At 46.5% G+C, this 23753-nt stretch overlaps 1 protein-coding gene across 1 annotated transcript in view; it reads right to left on the bottom strand.

The window, feature by feature from the left end:
- Positions 1 to 1590: 1590 nt before the first annotated feature.
- Positions 1591 to 23753, bottom strand: part of LOC149856676 (opsin-5-like) — a 42928-nt gene continuing 20765 nt past the window's right edge. Inside the window, exons 3-6 of the mRNA XM_090064461.1 lie at positions 21257 to 21419; positions 20065 to 20192; positions 12874 to 13202; positions 1591 to 7814 (exon numbers count right to left, since the gene is read on the bottom strand). Of these exons, the coding sequence (XP_089920587.1) occupies positions 7227 to 7814; positions 12874 to 13202; positions 20065 to 20192; positions 21257 to 21419 (1208 nt within the window). The 3' untranslated portion in view covers positions 1591 to 7226. The remainder of the gene's footprint in view (positions 7815 to 12873; positions 13203 to 20064; positions 20193 to 21256; positions 21420 to 23753) is intronic.

Below are 23753 nucleotides of genomic sequence, written 5' to 3' on the forward strand. Positions count from 1 at the left end.
CTTCCTTCCCAGGCTGCTTCCAAGAGCCTCTGTTTCGTAGGTAGGACCGAGAAGTAACCTCTCTGGGAGCAGAACTCAGGTGAATTCAGCATGTGTTTGTGTGAATAGCATCGTGTCCTGGGAGCTGTGCATATCAAGGCACATGGTGAGGAGGTGCAAGGCTATGGGCCAACTCACATTCCCCGTCTCTTCTACCTTTTGGAAACGGCAACAGAGCCACCCACGGGAGTGTTCACAGAGCCGTGCCAAGTGAGCACTGCAGTAGGCCTGGGGTCAGTGGTAGCAGATGGTCACCCATTCAGGCCCATCACACCAGATGGCCTGGTCTGCTTGCTGGTTCAGAAGATGGTAGGAAATGCTTGTGTCTTGCCCCAAAACAAAAATGAGTTGTCAGCTCGGGATTGTTTTTCCCCTGCCTGGAAGGCAAGTGGGTGTCCTCAAACATCTACGCATCATTGATCAAGGGCACTTGCAGCAGCAGCTGTGAAAGGTCCCGTGTAGCCAGATGCGACTGATCACACAGAGGTGGCCTAGAAAAGGAGCTCTTTTTCCAACAGTGAAGCTGCTTTATTTTAAGACAGGGTGGCACAGAGATGCTGCAGCCTAGTGGTGAGACCCCAGGCTGAGACTAGGGAGTGCAGAACTGCTCCCAGCTCTACTGACCTGCTTGGGGTTCACCTCTGTTTCTGTTGCCTCTCCCTCCCCTCATAAGCTCTTTGAGGCAGGCGGTGTCCCATCAACCGAGGTCCAGGTCTTACTTGTGATCTTTAGGTGCAATTTTAATAGAAGGAGTTATGAAGAGTAACATGTGCAACTACCCCTCCCCTCCTTTCAGAGTCGTCATCTCGCTGGCATCGCTGCATTCAAAATGAGCATGCTTGGCTCCTTCTCAGCCCGTCTCTGCTCCCAGGGAGGGAGCCCAGACTTGCTTCCGTGTTGCTATTTTAGTCTGAATATGAGGAGCTATTTCCTACTGGAGAGATCGATTGGACAGTGGAGTAGTCTCTCAAGGGAAGTGGGCTAGACAGAGCCCTGAAGAATAAAATACAGGGAACGATCCTGTATTGGTCCACCAGAATTTGGGCCAAACTGAAACATTTGGTAACTAAGCGTTCCATTGGCTGAAGCGTACAATGCAGTTTTATGTTAATGGACCTGATTCACTATACTGGTGGCACCCCTTAACTTCACTGCAGTTTTGTCTCATTTACACCGATGGGAGAATTTGGCAAAGGGTCTATGGGGTTGTGGTGAAGGGTGAAACTCCCTTCTAATGACCTGACTGGGGATTTGGCCTTTCTGTGGGACTGAGATTTTAGAGAAGAATTGAATTCCCTCCTACAATTCCTTGTACCGTTGACAAATGCACCATTCCTACCATCTTGCTGATACATCAGTATTAACCCACAATTCTGAAATGTTTCCATATTCACATGCCTGGGGGGATGCGCATTAGCAGCTATATTAGTTTAGCAGAAGATGGAGAGCTCTCTCTTATATTGGCTACTACCAGGCTGACACTTAATTGAAGTGAGTTTAATGCAAGTTTTTCATGAGCAAATTTATTTTAAAAATGTACAATTTCTGCAAGACAATGAATATTTAACAGAGAAGTAGAGTATTTATTATTTCCTCATGTGCCAGGCGTACGATTGTAGTGGGCATTCACAATGGTAGCCCTAGATATTTGTGTGGAAATTGGTGACTATGTCTTGACCTGGCTTGAATGGGATTTTCAGTCTTGACTGGTCAAAGTGTCTAACACTTATAAATGTTTGCAAACAGTTGAAATTTGTTATCTTTGTTTTGTTGGTTTTTGTTTCTTTCACTTGCTGCCCTGATTTTGTTTTTGCAGCTTTTGCAAATATTGCAAGATTTTTTATTTTTGCATAGTATAAGTTAGAAAACAAAGCCCAGACTTCCAAAATTTTGCACCTAACTTGACTTCACAGTTATTGCTGTTCCACAGTGCATAAATCCTGTTCTCTAACTGATCATTTGCACAGACACATCCTGTGCACATACATGATATCACAGTGTCTGGGGGTATAACAGTGCAGCCAGTTCTGAAAATCTGAGACCCGTTCCGGCTCATAGACCCACTCACATCATGGGGAAATTGCTAGAAGAAGTGGCTAAGTAGAGACCACTAACAGACAAAAGCATGAGCTACCTTTTACATGACAGTCATGCTATCACATGCTAGTTATATTTACGCAGCAGTAGCTGATAATGATCATACATGTAGAAAGCACCTTCAGTCTAGCTGGATCCCAAAGTGCTTTTACAAGCCTTGCTGACTAGATTGACTGGATATACAGTCATCATTTTGCCTGCCGCAGAAGTGCAGTCACCTCTGGGTTAAAGTGCAGCAACTCTTCAACAATCCATAGCAACACTACACAATAGTCTAAGGAAAGGACATGAAGGGTACTATATTTACTGGGAGTTGCCAAGGGAATAAAGGTACGAAGAATATAATGACCCAAGCTGGAATGGGGCCACACCACTGGGGCTAACACCCTGACTCTTAAATAGTGCCTGCCTATGTCATCCTCTTCAAGCCTCGAGGAGACACAGCCTCTAGAAGATACACAGTAGGGAACTGTTGTTTATGGGTTTTAGAGTGGGAGGTATGGGGTCAAAATCCCAACCCCATCAAAGTAATGGGAGTTCTGCTATTTGTTTCAGTCGGGCCAAGGTGCTACCCTAGGTGATGAGGAGTAGGTGTCTTCTATCCATCCCCCCGTGATCCTATTCCCTTGCACATTATCTGTTCTTCTTGGCTCCAGCCCTCTGTCCCTTCTGGGAATGTTTACAGCTTGTACAGTATCTGGTTGACACATCTAAAGTGTTATCGCTCTGGATTCTTCTGTATAAGTCGCTTGTGCATTTGCATAGTGCCTTGTTCTATATTCATTGAAAAGGGGGCGGGAAGGTGTGTCAGTTCTGTCAAGGATTGAAATGACAAGTGAAGAACTCACAGAAGACAGTGAAGATGTTTGGGCCCTGGAGGCCGTTGCAGATCATGACGATCTGCTTGGTGGGGTGAGGAAAAACAAACCGATTGCAGCTCAGTCAGGGGCAGGGCAGTCGCCTGAACCCCCTTTTCTCTCCTAGGCATGGGCGGATCAGAGGTTTCCCTCTGCAGCCATCTAGATCAACAGGTGTAACTTTCACAGCTGAATTTCTGATACCAGTTTTCATTTAACCAGCTATTTCCATAGGTCTCTTCATCTTGCCACCTTTGGATGTTGCTTTCCTTGGGATGATATTACACTGATGCAAGAAGCACTGTTGAAGTGGGTGAGATTATTTAGTGGAAATGTTGCACCCACAGATTTCTCTTGTGCAAGACTCACATCCAATATGAAATTAAAGACACTTCTGGATAGTATTTTATGTTACCATTGCCTTCTTCCTGGTTTCCGCACAGAGAGTAATTCCCTCTCAGTGGGGGCGTTCGACATGGTTTCCTCTTCGATCCCATGGCCATTCTTAGCCTTAGAGATTTAAGGCACCTTTGGATCAGTATTATGAACTTGAACAGAAATATGGTCAATGCACAGAGCTTGGAATTGGGAGGCCGGACTTGTATTCCCAGCCCTGCTGTGTGATCTTGGATGAGTCACTTCTGCTCCTCGTGCCTCGGTTGTCTGTAAACTGGGGAGAATACTGTTCTTTCTTAAGGGAGTATCAGCAAATTAAATAATTTTAAAGTGCTCTGTGCTCTTTGAGTAGAAGATACTGCTATATTAGTTCTAAGTAAAGACAACAATATTTCACTGCTCACAAAGTGCCTACTAGAATAGTAATATCTGTATGTGGAGAGTCGAATCCAGCAGAACAAGATAAGAATCTGATTGCAGAATACAGAAGACAAGTAATTTATTGTGCACTGTGGAAGGAATACAGAGCAATATGCTATCACAGTGGCACTGTCTATATGAGATGGTCTTTTCCAGTAGCTCAAGAGAGAAAATAGTATACCATTCTGGTTAAGCGCTTCAGTGGTTGAACACCCCTCCCTCCGCCATGCTGCTGAACAGACTGCGGAGCCGTGTAGTTTATGAATGATACTGAAACATGGGTGTGGGAAACTACTGTTATGTTTATCTCATTACCTATAACGGGGAAAAACATGCTCCAACTCTGCTCCAGGGAACTGGGGTTTATTCCTCTCTCTCCTACTGCTCTCTCCATGATGTTAAGCCTGTCCCCTCACCTCTCTGCACATCTGTGGATGGGTGTCACAAGCCTCGCTGACCTCACAGGGTGTGCTGAGACTCACTTAAAGGCTGACTGATTGCAAAGCAGCGTGAAATCTGTGAGGAAAGGAACTGTGTTGTTCCCCCCATCGTGATTTCCATTGTGGATAAACATGGTGTAAAAGCAAAGGGGGCTGGATTCTGAGCAGCACAGCTCCCTGACCTTGAGACTGGCTTCATGCTGACATCTGAGCATCTAAAACAGCTTCAGAAACAGTGATTGCATCCACTGCTACCCTACAGATAAAGAAACTCTGGCACAGTGCAGTTTTGTGACTCTCCCAAGATGATGCAAGGGCTGAAAATAGAAGCTGCAAAGGGGACTCCCAGTACTGTGCTCTATGTTAAAAGGCATGAGAGGGGAGAGAATGTTGTAATCTCATTTAATTGCACTTGGTTAATGATTCTAGAAGCAGCTTCCATATTTCATGGGGGTTTCTTAGGCATATGATTGCCTGCATATTAGTGCAGATACTGTGAGCAATTCTCATCACATCAGAGATGCTCTGGCACTCCAGTAGATGAGACAGTTTGTTTACCGGGGCCAAATCTTGTCCCCTCTCGCTCACATTAAGTAGAACCTTATGCCATGCAAAGCCCTGCTAAAACGAGTGACTACGCTGTTACTATTCAGTGTGAGCCAGGTATCGAATTTGGCCCTTACCTGTTAAACATATTGTATCTTTTTCCATTCTTCCTTTCTCTGTCTTCTAAACAGAGTATATTTGTTGTCTATCTTCCAGTATCGAGGGGGGATCTTCCAAAAAGTATTGCTTTCACTGCAGCCAGAATGTATGTGTGTGGTCCCCTCATGGTCTGGTGCAGCTCCAGCATGTATTGTTCTCTCTTGCTCCTCATTTGTTTAGCCTTCCTGGGAACCAGTGTGTCTCTATGGGGTCTTAAAAATGTTTTCCGTATCCTATCACACTGCATCTAGTGTCCAACATGTTGCTCCTGTGCGTCCTGGGGCATTTCCTTTGCATGGTTTCTTTTATGTGGTGGGATATGTAACTCCAGTTGCCAGTGGGGCATTGATTGTCTTCTAGCTTGTCACTCTTCTCTAGTCTGGATTTTCTTGGACGTGGCACTGCCAGAATGGTATGTGCAGAGCTTCATTATTTATTGTGAATTTCCTCAAAGGAGCAGGATGTATTTTCTCTGCCTTGGTGTGTAATTTTGTTTAGGAAGTCCTGTACATTAGGGCTCTGTAAAATTTCTCGGGCTGTTTCCAATCAACACTGTTTTGACTCATTTTGATCTCGAAACAGTGAAATAGAATCGAAACAAAGGGCTTCAAAACAGCCTCAAAACAAAATGAAGCTAGTCAAAATGTTATGAAACTTTCAAAATGTTTCGAGTTTCGAAGCCAGCAGCGAGGTGGTGGGAGGCAGGGGAGAACCAGGGCTGCACTCCCAGCAGCAGCCGGGAGCACAGGCCTGGCTCTCCCCATCTTGTGCCGCCAGGCTGCGGGAAGCCGATCACAGCACAAGGGAAGGGAACTGAGCCTGGGCTCAGTTCCCCTCCCAAGTGCTGTGATCAGGCTGGGGATGGGAAGTCAGCTCAGCTGGCCTAGCTTCCCATCCCTAGCCCTATCTAGCACGGGTGATGGTCAGGCGAAACATCGAAACAGCGTTGAAACAGCCTCACTGTTTTGAGAAAGCGAAATGGAGCAACTGTTTCAACTTGAAACTCAATTTGAAACAAAATGCTGTTCTGTTCAAACCTTGAAACTCAATTTGAAACAGAACAGTGCCGTTTTGCACAGCCCTACTGTATATATCCAGATATTATAGCAAATTGTTTGCCTTCCGGGACTTTCTGGAGGAGTTGTTATAAATTTGTAGTGTCTGTCTTTTGTGCCTCTGATGCCCATCCTCATCTTCCAGACAAAATGGAGTTTTGGGAACAGAAAACAATAGGACAGTCTGAATGCGCTGACTAATGCCCCCTGGCTTCCATTGCCTTCTGCCTAATAGATTGCCCTATGGCAGGGCCCTACATCTAGTTAGGAATAGGGATGGAGAATTGAGGGAAAATCTTTCCATTGATTTTTACTAAGCTTAGGAACAGGGTCTTAGTGACTTCTTTGCTCTCCCCAGCCCAGTTGCTTCCCCTAGGGATGCGCTGTCCACACAGTATTTTTAAATAAAAACTAAAAGCTCAGTTGACAAATACAGCCCAGATGTTTTTGTCACTTTAAACCCACCAAAAAAGGATGCTGTGGAGCCACAGTCACTGCTCCAGGGGAATGGCACCTGGAACCTTGCACTGAGATTATTTTAGAGCCAAATCCTGCTTCTAAGGACAGGCCCCTATTCTATATTATAGAGTGGTGGTTATTTGCAGTAGCATTGAGGGAATGGGGTAATACAGCTAACCGCAGGGTAGCGTCTCTTGAGAGATCTATAATGCTTAGGGCTTTTCAGATTTATAACCCTTCACCAACACAGACTTGTTAATCTTACAACCCTCAATGAGGTAGGTAAGTGGTGTTATTCCCCATTTACAGATGGGAAAACTGACTTGCCTAAGGCTACAGGCGTCAGTGTTGGAGCTAGGATCATAGTTCAAGGCTTCCTAGCTCCTAGACCTTTGTGCTGGACAATGCTTCTCAAGAGAACCAAGGTCAGGCTTGGTCGCAAAAGCACCATAATATGGGGTGGAGGGAATCTAGTGCCCTGAGAGCATATTTGTTGGAAAATGCAGCATGTAATTCTACCAGGGCCAGATTCTTCAGACACTGGCATCCATTTTTACTGGTGCAAGTTGTGAACACAAGTTGCGACAGCAAAAATGGAAGGCGAGGTAAGGCTGCTTTCGAGTTTGCTGTATCACCTCATCTGCAAAACATGCTTTGGGACCCATCAGATGAACACAATAGAGATTCCTGAACTGTTCCCAGCTGGCTATTGCCTGGAGACCTAGCCAAGCCCAGGAGCTGTAGGGCTCTCTGAATGCTCAGAGAAGATCTTTCACAATATCTGAAGGCAGGACTTCTCCTGCTACATTCATTGTCCCCATGCCTGACTTCTTCCTTGTAACCAGAACCATGACCTGCATGGTCCTTTTCAGAGCTGGCTGGCAAGTACCCCCATCTGTCAGGAAGCTCAGAGGATGGTGTCTGGGCATGGCATTGGGACTCTGGGTGAATTGGTAGCACCTGGGGTAGTTACGGAAACATTCAAAGGTGTCACTGCAGTTCCTGCAGGGCCCTTGGCGGTCGGCGAAGGCTGTGGAGAAGCGGACAGATGTCCTGCCTTCTCTGGTGGGGAAGGACTGGAGTGTGACAATGCTTTGGCGGCTGCAGCAGAGGATGGCGCGGATGGCCTGCAGCAGCGACAGGTCTTTGGAGAGAAATTTCTGGAAGTTAGGTTTGAAGAGCAGATACACCAGAGGGTTGTAGAGTGTGGAGGACTTGGCAAACACAGCACAGATCACAAAGGCAAGAACTGGGACCTGGCTGGCATCTCCGAAGGCTGCCCACATGGCAACGATGGCATAAGGGGTCCAGGCAGTCAGGAATCCAGTGCATACAGCAATGCTTAGCTGGGAAAGAAAAATGACATGGCATGGCCGTGCACTGCAGTGTGCCCCAAGCCAGTTATACGCACAAGTTACAGTCAAACCACCGACCTAAACGCATGGAAATGCTAAGGAGGAGGTGGGGCTTGCAGTTTGAACCTGGACCCAAAAACCAACTCCAGTCCCAGCCCCAGCCCTTTATGAGCTGAGCTGGAACCTCATTCAAATCATCCAAGCTCAGCACCAGGAACTCTTGCACGTGTCCAAAACACACTCATAAGGAATAAAGCTTATAGATCTGCATTCTGCACTGAGTATTTCGGGTGCTTTCCTTCCTGCAGCAACATAGCTAATAGGGAAGGGGCTGGGGGAAATGAGCCAATAGTGAGTCAAGACCCCTGGCAGCAAAGTTAAGTAGGTACCTCTTTATCAGTATTCCTGCTCCAACCCTACCAGGCCAGCCACAGATTTAAGTGAAATGCCACTCCTAAATTATTTTTGTGGGTTCAGGACACATCGCTAAAGAAAAAATAGTTCCTGAGAAAGACTGTGTGCCTGAAAATAAAGTGTGGTGTTTCAGTGGGTGAAAGATTCCCTGTTTGCTCCAGCTGACTGTGGGGTCTTGGTGACACTTGAAACTTGGAATACAAATGCCCTGAAATGGTGTGCCTGACCCCCATGGTTTGTGGTTTGGAAAGCTGTAGGATGCTTGAATAGGGGTACAATGAAGCTTTTACATGGTTAAACTGGTGGTCAGACGCAACAAAAATTATGTTCCAGCTCAGTGCATGAAGCTTTCAGTTGCTTCAGTCATGTCCCGTCCTACTCCATGCTGACAATGCAGTGGGGGAAGGTTAAGAAGCTTGAGACTTTCCTTGGTGTTTTGAGCTATAAAGACAAAAAGCACTGGGGGAATGCATGTAATGAGTGGGTTCAGACAGGCATGATTAGCTGTTAATTGTATAATGGAAGCATCAAGAAGCCCTGCCTGAGCTCAGGGCCCCATTGGGCGCAGGGAGAGACAGCCCCTTCCCCAAAGAGCCTGGAGCATGCCAGTCTTGGGATTCCACCTCCATCTTTCTTCACTGATGCACAAATGCGCAAACACTTGTTTTGAGTCTATGCTGGACTATATCTATGCTAATCTATATCTTCTCTACTTTTGACAGATTTTTGTTAAATTACAATATTGGCTCACAGTCTGGGGAACAATGAGTCATGAAGGCAGCTTTTATTATTTCCAGTGTAATCTGAAACACAAGCACGTTCATCTGATGGCTTTAAATAAGGAGGAGAGATGTATTATTAGCAGCCCGAGTGTAAACACCTGGAGAATTAATCCAGCTTGGTAAACACCCTCTCTTCCTTCTTCCAGAAGCCTTAAACCAGTCTCATCCTTTGCTACAAATGCTCATCATAAATGCTACAAATACACTATATTGATTCAGGTTCAAGATCTAGGTCTACATCATCAACCCCACTCTCTGCTACGGATGTGAAACGTGGACCTACTATCCACCATCTCAAGAGCCTAGAGAGGTATCACCAATCATGCATCTGGAAAATCCTCCACATCAAGTGGGCAGACTGCCACACAATGCCAGCAGCCTCACAGAAGCCAGTGTTACCAGCACTGAGTCAGTGATCCTCAAGCACCAACTCCACTGGACTGGACATTGTGCCTGACTCTTGACTCCCAAAACAAGTGCTTCTGCTCCCAGCTTATAGATTCATAGATTGTTAGAGTCTAGAAGGAACTTCGCAAGATCATTGGGTCCAGCCCCCCTGCACTAGGCAGGAAAGACAACTGGGGCCAGATGACCCCAGCAGTGTGACCATCCAAACAGCCTGAGGTCTCTCAGTGGCAAAAAGAAATGCTGCAAGGGCACACTGAAGGAGTACCTCAAGAAACTGGACATCGGCATCAAGAGTTGGGGGAGCTGGCTGCGAACTGACTTCAATAGTGCTGCAACCTTGACCAAGTGGCAGCCCATTTTGAGATCGCGCCCTGCTCTCAAAGCACAGAAGAGAGTGAAGGAAGAAAAAGGAAAGGAATCCCAGCCTGCAACCTACTCTTCCCTGCAGAAAGGCCTGCAACTTCTGTGGATGGATCTGTGGCTCCAGACTGAACTCTTAAATTATCTCAGGCGACATCACTGAGCTGTGGTAGAGACTGTGGCAGAATGCCATCTCTGTCTCTCCCCAAACTCTGCCATAAGGCGGATGACCAGTCTGACAATTTGGTTACCATGGTCACTGCAGAGGGCAGACACCTCTGGCCCCATTAGCTTCAGGTAACCCTGAGTTCTAACCTGAGCTGGATACATTCCTGAGGGAGGGAGAAACCCGCTCTTTCTGCCTACATGACTGGCCTCACACGCCTGGGTGGGGGTTTAAACTCCCTATTGTTCTAAGCAATGTCATCCTGACTGGGAGGGGGCTAGAGACCCTGCCAGTCTACCTGGCAATCAGTGATGCATTTCAAATTGGTTGGCTGGCCAACAGCCAACAGCTGCTGGCCTTCATTCGATCAGGTAAATGAGGCCATAAGGTCTATATAAGTTAAGGACTGCCCAGGAGGTGGGGCAGCAGCCATGATGAAAACTCTCAGAGAAGCTGGACCATCTGAAACTTGCTCTCTCTCTTGAAACTCATGTTCAAGGATCTGCTTTCCTCCAGAGGGAATCTCCACCTGCCTCTGGATGGTACTTGTGAGTAAGCTGCTCGAGATCTAACTAGATATATAGCTTGCAGTAACTCAGATGCATGATCAAAGGCTGCCATACCACTGTTTGTTCTTAGGTATTTCTCCGATAGTGCTCTACCCTGTACCCTATTCTAAACCTATTCCTTGTAATGAATAAAGTTCTCCTCTGTACCTAGCATGGGAGACTTATTGGGAGAGGGTCTAGATTATGCCTTGGGATCCCCTTGGTTTGGCTGACTAAGGGAGACCATTATTTGTGCTTCAGATGAGAGAAGCACCCCGAGTCCTTGCAGTGGGTCGAGAACCCCGCAAGGACTACTAGGCCTGTGTTTCCCAGGGGGCACAGAGCCAAGATCAGTCCAGATCCTCGGTAGTGGTGGCGTTATCTGTAGGCTTGCAGGTGTGCTCCAGGAAGGGGGTCAGCCAGATGTGAGGCACCCCTTAGGAGGCACTCGGAGCCTGGAAGGTGGTCGGATGAAGTGAGGTGGGTGGCTCAACACAGGAGCACCCCCTACTGGGGGATCCCCTACTGGCCCGCCACAGAGATCATCCTCGAATCAAGGGATTGTCGATCACAGATGCAGCTTCAAGCAGGTGCCTGGCTCGGTGCTCCAAACAAGTCAGCATTTGAATCAGTGAGCAAGACCTTAGTGTGTGCAAGTATCACCCCCAGGAAGAAGCCTCCATCTGTCACCAGTGACGGTGGCTTTGCCAGCCTGACTCCAAGTTTCTCCAGAATAAAGGACAATGCTCTTCTTGACAAATAAAGGCAGCTCTGGGAGGAGCCTGTCACATCGCTGTCACAAGATAAGCTGGGCTTCCCAACCTTTGACTTGTACTTTCCTTTTATTTTTATATATAATATGCTTTCCCCCATCATGTCGTGTGCCTGGTTAATATCAGAGGAGAGGTGAGTAGCCTCAAAAAAGATTATTTTTTATACATATAATGAGAGATTTGTACCTGTCCTGATTCTGCATGTTTCATTCATGTGTCACTGTGCAGGGAAACGGCACTAGCTGTCTCTCTCCCTTCCTATTTTCACATTCTCAATTATTTATTAGTTGCATTTTCCAAATCCTCAGGCATCCTTCTCAGCTGCCAAAGCATTTTGGGGGCGTTTGGACACTGATATATGTATTTTTTTTTTCTTTTGGAAATGAAAGAGATGGGACAGAGCTGCAAAATCTGGATTCAAGTGCAAATCCAGTTTTAACAAAAATTTGGAATGTGGCATCTTCAGCTTTGGCTTTGGGCCCAGTACTAGTGAGGAGCAATCAGGTTCAGCTTTTGTAGCTTTCTACTGCTTTTCTGTTGAGTTTTTGGGGACGTTCTAAGATGAGATTCTGTGCCTGTAGATACTGTGTCATTTGTAAATATGTGTGCATTCACTGCACGTGTGCACCTTAACCTGGTAATTATGTGCCTGACAGAATCAATCAGCCATCTGCATATGTAATTGCACATGAAAATTTGGCATGCATTTGTACATTTAACTTGTCCCTCGAACCCTCCCTCAGCAGTGGTGGAGGCGTATCACCTGATGGCGCCTGGCATTGATAACAGGAGGGTAATGAAACCTCATATTTTTGGCAATCACTGGTGAAGTTTGGAAGGAATTGCCCGTGTGTGTGTTGCTTAACTGGGCATGTACAGAACTGGGTGTAGCATCAGATACTGGCTGCTGTCAAAAGAGGAATACTAGACTTGAAGCGGCAGTGACCTAATGCACTAAGGCAAGTAATCCTGTGTCACCTCTAGTTAGGGACTGGGGTTGGGAGTTCAGCTCCTCTTGGATATCACAATAGTGAGAGATGGTGAAAGCCTCTTAGATCACCTACCAGGACCCCAAACCCAGAAGGGATGTATTGAGCATTAAACTAGTGGGTGATCAATGAACAGTGGAAGGAAGATACGAAGTGCATGATGCTTTCTGATGTTGCTGCAATACCAAGGAAACAGGCTCCATAGCCTATGTCCCTGCTTATACTAGAAGTTGTGCTTGAGCTGCAGAATTTTGTTCCCAACTGGCTTGAAATGTGAACCTCCTCAGAAACGCAGCTAGTCCAAATTCACAGCTACCCCCAGCTGCTTTTTTATATATGATCAAACTTTGTGCTCTACACACACAGATCTCAAGGGGCTTCACAAAAGTAAAGAAGCATCGTGGTTCCCATTTTCAGCTGAAGAACTGAAGGCAATGAGAGGGATAGGGGCCTGCCTCAGCTCAGAGGAAATCTGTGGCTGAGCTCGGAGCAGAACCCAAGCGTCCTGCATCCCAGGCCAGTGAGCCTCTGCATCTCCTCAGTTAAGAGTCTTCCCACATGTGGTGAGAGCTCTCCCAGCAATGTCCCCTGCCCTACCCCACTTTCCTACCTTTACAATCAGGCTGTGCACACTGTTGTTTTTGCTCTGTGCAGACATATGTTGCTTCACTGCTCTTCGGGACACTTTCACAGTCCAAAGGATGAGTGAGTAGGAGACGACAATCAGGAGACAGGGGATGATGTAACAGAAGATGAAGAGAGCCACGACATAGACCACTGCCTCTCTGGTCGAAGCTTTCCACGTAATGCAGCAGGCTGTTCCGTAGGGCTCTGGTCCATAACTGCCCCAGTCAGCTAGCGGTGCTATAGCAAAGGCAAGTGCATAGGCCCAGACGCACAGTAACAGGATGCCAGCATGGGTGGGAGAGAATTTATTGCCTGCAAAAGAGAGAGATACAGCTGAGCTAAGGAGAGGCAACATATTTCTTGCACCCTCATTCTGTGCTCTTTGATGCAGGTTTCTTTCCTTCCAGGCAGTGAATGTACTCCTGACTCTTGTTTTAAAAGACCCAGCTACCCCTTCCCTAATGTTTTCAGTTTTCATTTGCAAAGCAACTGGTTTGAGAAAATGTGGCAAATGTACTAAGGGTTTAGACAAAAATGTAAGTTTGGGGTCCTAAAACTTGCGGTTTCTGGTTCAGGTTTTCAAAGGGCTTTGGGAAATGCAGGTTTTTGAGCGTGCAGTTCTTTTTAGGAGCACATATTCAGGCAGTAAATGGTCTGCACACAGAGGGCTCTTTGGGTATGTATGTATGTAGGGTTTCATGCAAACAGCTGCACCTGCAAATCTCTTTGGAAGCCCTGTAGTAGAAGTCCCTTAAGGGCAACGTCAGTGGAAAGCTCCAGCCTGGAGGGCTGGATCTGCATGTTTCAGTGTTAATCTGCTGTTGATTCATCCATACGCTGATTATGCCCCCCACGCATACTGCCAAAGTAATACTATAGCAATATTGATTGTAGTAAAAGAATAATGTGACTCTTGGATATCTGCCATGTACAATGAATGGAATTCAGAATAGAAACCAAATGTGCATGCCCTGAAGGCTGATACTATGTGTACCTGCAACAGATTGTTTTCTGGGGTTTTCTGTATGCAGGACATCATTTGATGTGTTTTTTGAATTTGGTCTTTTTCCCAGCTGACTAGTGATCATCACTGTTTGTTCAAGACTGTTACAAAACACAGATTAGTAGATATGAGGCTCATATTTTCAAAAAAATACATTTGGTTGCACACTTAATTGACATAAAATCAACCTGAACATATACACTATCTTGGTCGTGTGGTAGTACCTCTAGGTTCTTAGCATGCAATCAGTGGGCATCTTCACATTCTCCAGTAAGGAGTTCCATAGTCTTGGCCCTATTGCCAGCCTCACCCTGAAGCCTGGCAACTTCCAAGTTCAGGGAGGAGTACAGCTGTGGAGACAGGGTCATTGTTACAGAGAGGCATGCTTTGAGGTATCTTGGGCAGTCTCTGAAGCCTTGAAGGCAAGGTGCTCCTGGCGGCTATTCGGAGAACAGTGCTGTGTTCTGGAATTACTGAAGCTCTTGTGATGCTGCACAGCTCATACGCAGACCCAGCGAGGGGCAGACAGCCCACCTGGAGGCACAGTAGCGTCAGGCCTGCTTGATAAGGTGGGTCTCAGCCTTCTCGCCACTTGTAAATGAAAGAGAAGAGTTTTCACAGTCACTGTGATGTACGTGTTCAGTTCCGGTGAGGGCTCCGCGGGAACCCTGCATTAGCAGCCTCCTTTAATTCAGGGCACAGTGTTAGTGGCAGCTAGGTTTCTAAAGTATTTCCATCTTCTCACTCAGAAAGTTCATCACTCCAACGTCACTTTTACTTTAGCTAGTTTCATCTTCATAAAGGCGTTTGTCTCATCTGGCCAGAGGGAGATGGAGTTTTTTCTCATCGGAAGAGATGATTAGTGACCTACTTAATTCACACTTTTCACAGAAACCCCCCAAAAATGGCAGTATGTGTGATCACCAGGAAATAGTCCATCAGCCGTGATTTCCCATGAAAATTCCTGCAGATCAGTGCAGGAATGCAACCCTAATTTTCTGTGATTCTATGAAGTCAACCCCCTCCCAAAAACCAGCGTATTATTCATATAATACATGGTTTTAGAAACTTCCAATCCTTACCATGATACTTGGACAACACAGCAATCCCTGCAGCCATTCATGTGCTTGAGACTTACTGACTGGCTGCAGCGATGGCGGGGCCACTCCACCAATCTGCAGTGTGGGGCAGGGCCGCCAGAAAATGCCGGTGAAATTGGCCCTTCCTGCCATAAGCAAGCCACGAAAATGGTTTCACCTTGCTGCAAGTGAAGTAGGTCCCTAATGACGATACCCTCTGCACCTTGGCTGCTGAGGCCACGGCATCTCAAGTTTCTCCTCAGCATCCCCACATGGTGGGAGTGAGCTTTGGGAGAGAGAATCCATGGGCGAGCAGTCTGGACAGAGAGCAACAGTCGCCCCTCACTATTTTCTGCAAGCATCCAGGACTAGAGTCATTTCAGAGAGGTCTTGTACCAATTGAGCGTCTTTCCTTGCTGTGTAGGTGCCTGTTACCCATGACACAGCGAGCCAAAATGGGACAGAACAGGCTTTCAGGCAGTTAGCTGCTGAGAACAGAACTCTTTCCACTTCACTATAGGCAACCCCCAGCACAAGGGGATGATGGAAACTGCAAGGCTACAGGCAGCCCTGCCGAAGTGTCAGGCTTTGGGCAAACAGCCAGAGCTGCCTGCCATTCACCTGTGACTTGTGTCCAGCCAGGAGGATGCTGCAGCAAACGCGCACGGCGTGGCCTTCCTCAGCAAGAGCAAAAGCAGCTGGCTTTATTTTAGCTCAGAAGGGAAATGCTGGAAAAGAACAGGGCCTGATGTTCCTCAGAGGAGCCCAGAGAGTTGCGTGAACATTAATTAATAAAACTCTGTGAGGCTCCTGGGAGATGTGCATACACGTACTGCTGTCCCCAGCTGACAGAGCAGAGAAGCAGGGAAGAGAGGGAGGCTCCAGTTTGCACAGCAAATGCCAGTCAGTTCCAGACTTCTGCAATGGCTGGATAGCCCTGGCTTCCTCTTTGCTCCCGGGGTCCATGTAAATCAATGCCCGATTACCCCGGTGACTTGGAAAATGGGTCTGTTCAGCCTGAAGTTTGTACTGTGCAAAATGGAGGCACCCCAAGAATGAGCTATACTAATTCTTGACTTATAATAGTCTTACAGGCAAGACAGGAGGGCATCAGCATTTGGATTATTTAACACTCTTGCCTATCCTTTGTCTGGTAGAGGGACTGTCTTTGGAGTCAGGGCAGCCTTTGAAGTCAGAGCTGTGACTTCTTTTGTCCATGCAGCACCCATTATTGATATACTAAATACTGTCTTCACTGTAGATGATGCTGATAATGATATGGAGAATGTGTTGAAATGAAGCCCTTTCTATTCAGGCCCTCATTGGCCCCATGGATGATGGCTTGAACTCTTTCACCTCCAGTTCCAAAAATTTTGGGCCATTCAGGAGTTTATAGGCTGAAAGATCTGAGAGCCCCTAAACACGGCTGGAAAGAAGGATTAGGGAAGCAGGCAAAGGGATATTGCATCTGGGAATGGGGAGAGGAGCAGAGGAAGATTGGGTCTTTTTATTTCAATTCAAATCAGCATCATAATCAGAACTGCTTTCATAAAAGCCAGATTGTTCTGCACAAGGGTGGGTTGGGCTTTTTCTCCCTGTCTCTCAATTCTTCCCTCCCTCCCTTAAATCCTACATCCTCTGTTCTGCCAAGAGCTTAATTGTAAAGAGCTAAATCTTCAGACATATGTAAGAATAACTTTTATTTTGAATCTACGCAATTAAAAATATGCTGAGATTAGTCATTTCCTAGAGGAGAATGCACAAGTGCATGCCAGGCAGATAAGCTCAAGATGCCATGCAGGCAGCACTGAAAAAATCTCAAGAGTCAGACCAGAAATTGCAGAGGGAGATGGTGCTGGTACCTGGCTGCCTTTTCCCATCCAATATTATTCTTTATCTTTCCTTCCACCTTTTGTGATACTTTCTGCAACCATAAAAAGGAATCCCAAGAGCCTTGTGCTGGCTGCAGCTGAGATGAGTCCGTTCCAATGCCAGCTACAAACTGGACTGTCATTAGCCAGGGTCAAGTGAATGTTGAGGTGGCCGCCACTCAGATTCCTGCAAAAGTTTGCAGGCAAATCCTTATGCCTCAGCAAAACAGACTTCTTGAATATGCAGCTGCAGGGTTAAATGTGGCAAAACAGGGGTTTGAGCTGTCCCTCCCGAAGGTACAGCCTCCCAGAGAGCTCAATCCTGCTCTCGCCAAAGTCATGAACAAAACACAATAGTTCGGGATCAGAATTCAATTACCCTTTGAGAAACTGTTGTGTAAACTAGCCTGGGTGTCCCTTCCTGGGCCCACTGTATTAGAAATGCGTTACTGTGTTATGAGCATGTTTAAATCACTAGTCTGCCAGACACCGTCACAAGATGGATGCCACCGTAAGGGGTGACTGAAATCCTGCTATTTGGGTCTTACCATACCCACTCAGCATCCATTCTGGGCTACAGCAAAAGGAATTTATGGGAGAATATATCTCGGAAAATCTGTCTGCAAATCAAGTTAATATCTTTCATTTTTATGATATTTATATTTCAGCCTGTAAGCCAAAAGCCACTGTGAAGATATATGCAGGCGGGCAAGTCCGGCTGCCTAAATAGGACAAAAAAGGAGCAACTCCTGCAGGAGGAGAGCTGAACACTTTGGCTGCAATTTCAGAAGCTCCCTCTTTTGTGGGTGCAATTTGTACCCCGTGTTTTCTCCTAAGCTTGTTTTCAGGTAAAAATATGGTCTGTCTCTAGGAAAATAACTCTTCCTACTGCCAATCTGATCCTAGAGTACTGATGATTTAAATAGAGTCCAATAAATACTATTTATGGTGGATCAACATAAAAGATCTGGAGGTTTGCACGTCTGAATAAGACGCATACAAGCCATGGCAGCTCCATTTCTTCCGTTTTAAGAAACTGCACACATGGAGCTCTCCCTGCTGTGGCACTGAGGTGGAGTTTATGCCCTACGAGCCCTGTCTTTTGGAGTTTCTATGAAACAACTGACCTTGCAGCTCAACAAAACTTTGCACCCCTGGTACTTCCTGCCCTGCACCAGCTCAGCTTCTAACAAACCTCTACCTCCTAGCAAACTGTAGGGCCTGCTTCTGTCCCAGAGCTCTCAGTAGTTTCATCAAGACTGCTTGGGGTGTTGGGATGGGCATCTCTCAGTAAAGACACACCTTGTACTGTGACCTGGGTCATTTCAGATCTTGAATGTGGGTGGATTCTGAAGGTTGAAGGACTCTTGAAGATAACACAGTGCCAACAATGCTTCCTTTTAATACAAGAGTGACTCAGCTGGACCACATCTATTGACACCATGGTGTACTGCCTTGGCTCTCAAGGAACATGCATGTTTTCTCTGAGAAATTTCCACAGTGCATATGACCTTCTTGCATATATGATATAGATGCAACAGATAAAAGCCCAGACATTCAGAACTGAGTCTACATCTGTGTGTGCTGCTTGATCCTAAGCTGAGTCTATGATTATCCTCCTATAAGCTGACAGGACTTCAGGTCCAGCCTTGTTCAGTAGGTGCAGAAACAGAAACTGCCTGAATATTTTTGCACGTACAATCTTAGGCAAGTTGGTCCTGACACATTTCTGATTTGCTGCTGTGCAGTAGTTTGGACTAGACAAGCTCTACTTACCAGGGGCTGCAACTGGCTTTTCTTTCAGTCTTGTACAACACTAAGCATAAGGCTGATGGTGATGATAAGATGAAACTTGCATCTGAATGCAGACTTGCAGCCATAAAACAAGAAACTTCCCAAATCGGACACAGGCAATATGGCCACTAGGTCAAGGCAGAGTGAGTGACAGCTATGCCATAAGCCCATGTTAAATAACTTCCTTCAGCTGCCAGAGCGGGTGCATTTACACGTGCAAATAGTCTGGGAACAGTTTACTCTTGAGGCACATGTCTACATGTTCAGAGATGCAGGAGGAGATTTGCTGCTCTGAGCAGCAGACTGCTCCCGCTCCCTGCAGTCCTACAGTGGGCCCCTGCAGCTGCCGGGGGAGCTCTAGGCTCCCCTTGGGTACCAGCCCAGGGGCCAGAAGACAGCTGTCTCCTGGCAGAGCCTGGGATATTGCTCCCTGCCCTTGGGAGCTGCCTGCTGCTGGGGTGGGCTCCACCACCAGAGCGTGGGTGGGGACAGTATCCCTCTGCCCCAGCACCATGGAGCTCCTAGCCCCCACTCTGTGATCGCAAAAGGATCTCCTAGCACTGGCCCCACGACTGTAGAGCTGGCACTAGGAGAGAAGGATCTCCCATCCCAGGCCCTGTGACTGTGGGAAATAAAGATCCTCAGCAGCAGGCAGCTCCTGAGGGCAGAGAGCAATCTCCTGTCTTCTGCTGCCCAGCAGCACATTTGCTCCCAGTCAGGTATCTACATGTGTGCTACTGCGCAGTAAGTAATCTCAAATAAATATGCTACTTGCATTTGCAGGTACACAGATACTTACTGCACAGTAATTAGCTTTACTGCACAGTAAAACATCTCGTATAGATGCACCCAGTGACTCTCAAACTGGTGTAAAATTCTTGCCTACCTCTGAGACCAGCTGTGAAATCTTTCCCAGCCTGATCCTTACACAGTGAAGCTGCATGAAGTAAGTATAATTAGTGCAAATGCCCCAGCACACCTAGGGAGTTGTTTTTGGGAAGTAACTTCTGATTCACGGAGCCAATCAATCTCTCGATTGCTAGAAGACACACTCGTGTGTCCAGTTGGGCCCGGTGTCCTAACTCATTGCTCCATCTAATTTGGGACTGTGAAATAAGACATATAAGTAACTAGCTCCCACCCATGCCTCCAAAAACATGCTGGATTGATCGCATTGCATGAAATAGTGGCTGGGATAATGATACATTTACATTTTGCATCTTACAAAAGGAAAGCAACTAGCTGCAGGATCACTGTTTGTGGTAATTAATGTAATCTTGAAAACTGTTTGATGAATCCATTCCCTAATAGAAAGCTCTTAGAGCAGGGAATTGCCAAGGGATTTGTGAGTGACTGACAAAATGTGGAAGACTGAGAGGAGCTGAGGGAACATAGGGAGGGAGAGGGTAACATATCTCAGCACTTACCATATGTTGGGTAACAGACCTTCAGGCAGCAAACTGTGCTTAGCACTGTGAGACTGGTTAGACTGCACAGGCCAAAAAACACTCCACAGAAGGCATAAAACGTGCACATTGCATGGTCAAACAGCCACCTGGAAGGAAAAAATCATCAGGTCAAACCAAGCCCTTTGTGTTCATATAATATATTAAGCTGAGGCCTCCAGTTCCTTCTCTGCATTTCATTGACACAGTCCTGCTCTTCTGGCAGGCTTGTGACCTTGTATCAGTTGTAGGGAAGTAATAAAAACAGCTAGCATGTCCTTAATACTTCTCATCCGGCTCCCAAAGCTCTTTACAAAGGTCAGGAAGGATCATTGTCCACATTTTATAGATGGGGCAACTTTCTTTGGGGCACAAAGAAATGAAGGTATTTGCCCAAGGCTGTGCAGCAGGTCAGTGCCAGAGCTAGGAACAAGAATGTAACAGGTCTGTTTTGGAAGGACAATGCATGTAGCCAAAATATCTGTATTAAAGCTTAGTTCGGAGACATGCAATACTTTAAGTTACAAATCCTGCTGCCATAACATCCTGCTACGGCGTAAGGCAAGGCATCTACAGTTTATGTCCTGTAACTGACTCCTTTGGGACAACTCTGGCTTCTTCCACTGCCCCAGTGGTTCCCTGCAGTGTCACAGGGATTTGGACTGTCACTCTCAAAGCCCGGCAGGTCCACCCCTTGTTGGGTAGTAGAGACAATGTGCAACCTGCAAACGATATGCTGGCAGCAGCAAGTCTGATGGCCAAACCAGGATCAGCAAGGGGAGCAGTATGAGTCAGCACAGGGAATGAGAAGGAAGCTATGTCCAGAGAAGAGCACACATATGGGGCCCATGGCAGGGCCAGCAGCAGCTACTTGTGTTCAGGAGAGTATTGGCTAGAGAAGAGGAGGAGACAAGCAATGACTACTCCCACAGCTGGAGCCATATCACATTACATTTAGTTCACTGTTGAACATAGGTCTTAGGCCTGGCCCTGGGAATAACTTCCTATTGTAGAAGAATTAACACTGTATTTTCTCCACATTCACACTGGATTCATTCCATGAGATTTACTCCAAACAACCCCTGAATTTGTCCCCCCTGAGAATTCATCAGGTCAAGGCAGGATCTTCAGATTGGCAACCCACTTGAAGTGCAATGGCTTTCAGCTGAACTACCTGTGTGCAAAGAAGGAGGGGGCGGCCAGAGGGAAGAGTGTCAGTGTCATGCCCAGGTCACTGACGGCCAGATTCACGATGAAGAATTCGGCAGGCTTCAGCATGGATCTCTTCCGATAGGCCACCAGCAGGAGCAGGGAGTTCCCAAAGAGAGAGACGATGCCTGAGAAAGTTAGAGAGAAACCAACCTGTAAATGTCCAGCTTGCCAGCAGCAGGATCAGTGAACAATTGGGAGTGGGATGCATCCCTGTAGGTAGGTATGCGTCTTGCTGGTCACAGGCCATCTCACTGTGGGGTTGCGTTCACTTAACCAATCCTCTATGTGTACCCAGAGGCCAACTCTCCCCCACCTGTCTGAATGTGGTGAGGGGAGAACAGATACACCTCACATGCACAGACCTTGGGACTGGCCTTAAGATTGGTATAATGCTCTGAAAAACATATCTTCTTAATTCTTAATCAAGAATAAACAGAGGAATTTGGGAGTATAGTGAGTACTTTGGGGATGCTCCTCCAAGATGGGCATGATCAGCAAAGCTCCTAACTCTGCACCTCTCCTTCATCTCAGTACCTTATGCATTGGTTAATGAGTAATCAGAAATCAGACTGGTTGGAGACAAAATATGAGACTGCACTAGAATTCAGTTCAGTCTGTCTGACCAGCCTCTTGAAACGAAATAGTTAATACTGGGTATGCTAGGGCAGGAGTCCTTTGTACTACCATAGCTACACTATCTTGTAGAATTGCATCTGTTCTCATACTACCTCCCCCTGCACCTTGCTTTAAGGAGCACCAAGTAACCAGCCAGAGCCAGGAACTTGAAGCTGTCTTGGATGCATCATCTGAAATGTTCCAAGGACAGCAGTGTCTTCAGATTGTTCAAGGTCTGTCACACCCCAACACATGACATATTTCTTGGACATGCTGGTAAAAAAAGTGGCTTTTAAAAGTTCAGTGCAGAACATCCACGAAACTAACTCACAATGGCATCAGGCTCTGAGGGTGTTGAGGGCAACTTTCAATGTCATTACTTCCAATTGCTGCTAGAGATGCTTCAGAACACATGGGCCCAGGGCAGCAGGTAGATAGATGCATGCAGGACACAGAGTCCAAGACAAAACTTGCTTCTGATGACTGAAGAGACAAGCCCAGCCATTTCCATGTAGATACATGATGTATTTTGCTGCTGCTGTTGCGACATGATGCCAAGTAATTAGGCATGTTTGTTCGCCAGGAAGAAATTAAAAATCTCCCTAGTGTGAGTCTGTGCTGTACAATGTTGGGCTTACAAAGTAAACGAGGATATTATGAAGATTAAGGGAAAATCTAGCATAAACGACAGGGAAAAGCTGGTGTTTTCTTTTCAACGTATTAAAAAAAACCCAGCAGTAATTAAATTGTTATGCCCAGGGTTTTCTCATGCTACTAAGCAACATTAGTTTCATTTAAAGTGTGTTTTTATGTATCCACAAAGGGGCCCCCAGCTACTCCAGGGGCAGGTTACATGGTACTGGAATTACTTCCTAATGGATTAGGCTGTAAATTAAATATTCTGATTACAATTTGCATACCTAAACTGTATAATGGCTAATACAAAGATCTTTTCCTCAATACATTAGCAGTGGAGCTTGCTCCTGAGCACACTGCTGTCTGGGTCACTTAATGGGAAAAGGTTTCGAAACATTTGTTCTTGTTTCCAGTCTAGTGAGAGCTCTGTAAACCTCTCTTGGCTCCTTCCCTCACATCTCATTTTGCCAGCTTTAGCATCTTCTAGGATCTTTAGTAGCTATCTATCTAGAAGGACCTGGCATTCTCAACTTTACCATCTCCAGCATAGTTGTGAGTGGAGTGCAGACCTGTTTCTTTCCATGCCCGCTGTTGTGCCGATCTCTGGGATGAGATAGGAGGTCATCTAGTCTCAAAGCAGGACCATCCTCAATTGACATCCCTTCCAACCCTCATTTTCTATGATTCTTCTCCATATGGGTGCTTCTGTGCACTCTTTCATATATGTACGACCAGGGGTGCATATGTACCCAGGCTGTGGTCTACTCTATACTACATTCTCCCAGCAGCTCTTTGAGTGTGTCTACCTCAGGGTTCCTCTGTAGCAGCACACGTGCTTCCCTTTCTGCCAACAGTGTTACATCCACTCTCCTGAGCTGAAGTAGGCTTCTGTTGATGCCCAGCAGCAGGAAGGTGCAAGCAGACACTCCCATGCACTTTCAAGGGTGCGCTTTGTGCTCCAGCAGCACAGCAGATGCAGTGGAACCAGGGATGTGTGCACACTTAGCAGCCACTGCTGCCAACCCACCAGCCACTCGAATTTCTGCCAACAAATCCAGTTCTGTAGGTTTCTGCAAGCGTGTATTCTTTGTGTGCATTTCTGGGGCTGCGTGGACGTGCATTCATAGTTTGGTTGGATGTGCAACCCAGCATTTGCAGTACCTGCACACCTTCCAGGTTGCAAAGACCCTTACGTGGGACATAAAAGT

The sequence above is a fragment of the Crocodylus siamensis genome, chromosome 10, assembly GCF_052110815.1.
Source record: "Crocodylus siamensis isolate JL-2025a chromosome 10, ASM5211081v1, whole genome shotgun sequence".
Taxonomy (NCBI): domain Eukaryota; kingdom Metazoa; phylum Chordata; order Crocodylia; family Crocodylidae; genus Crocodylus; species Crocodylus siamensis.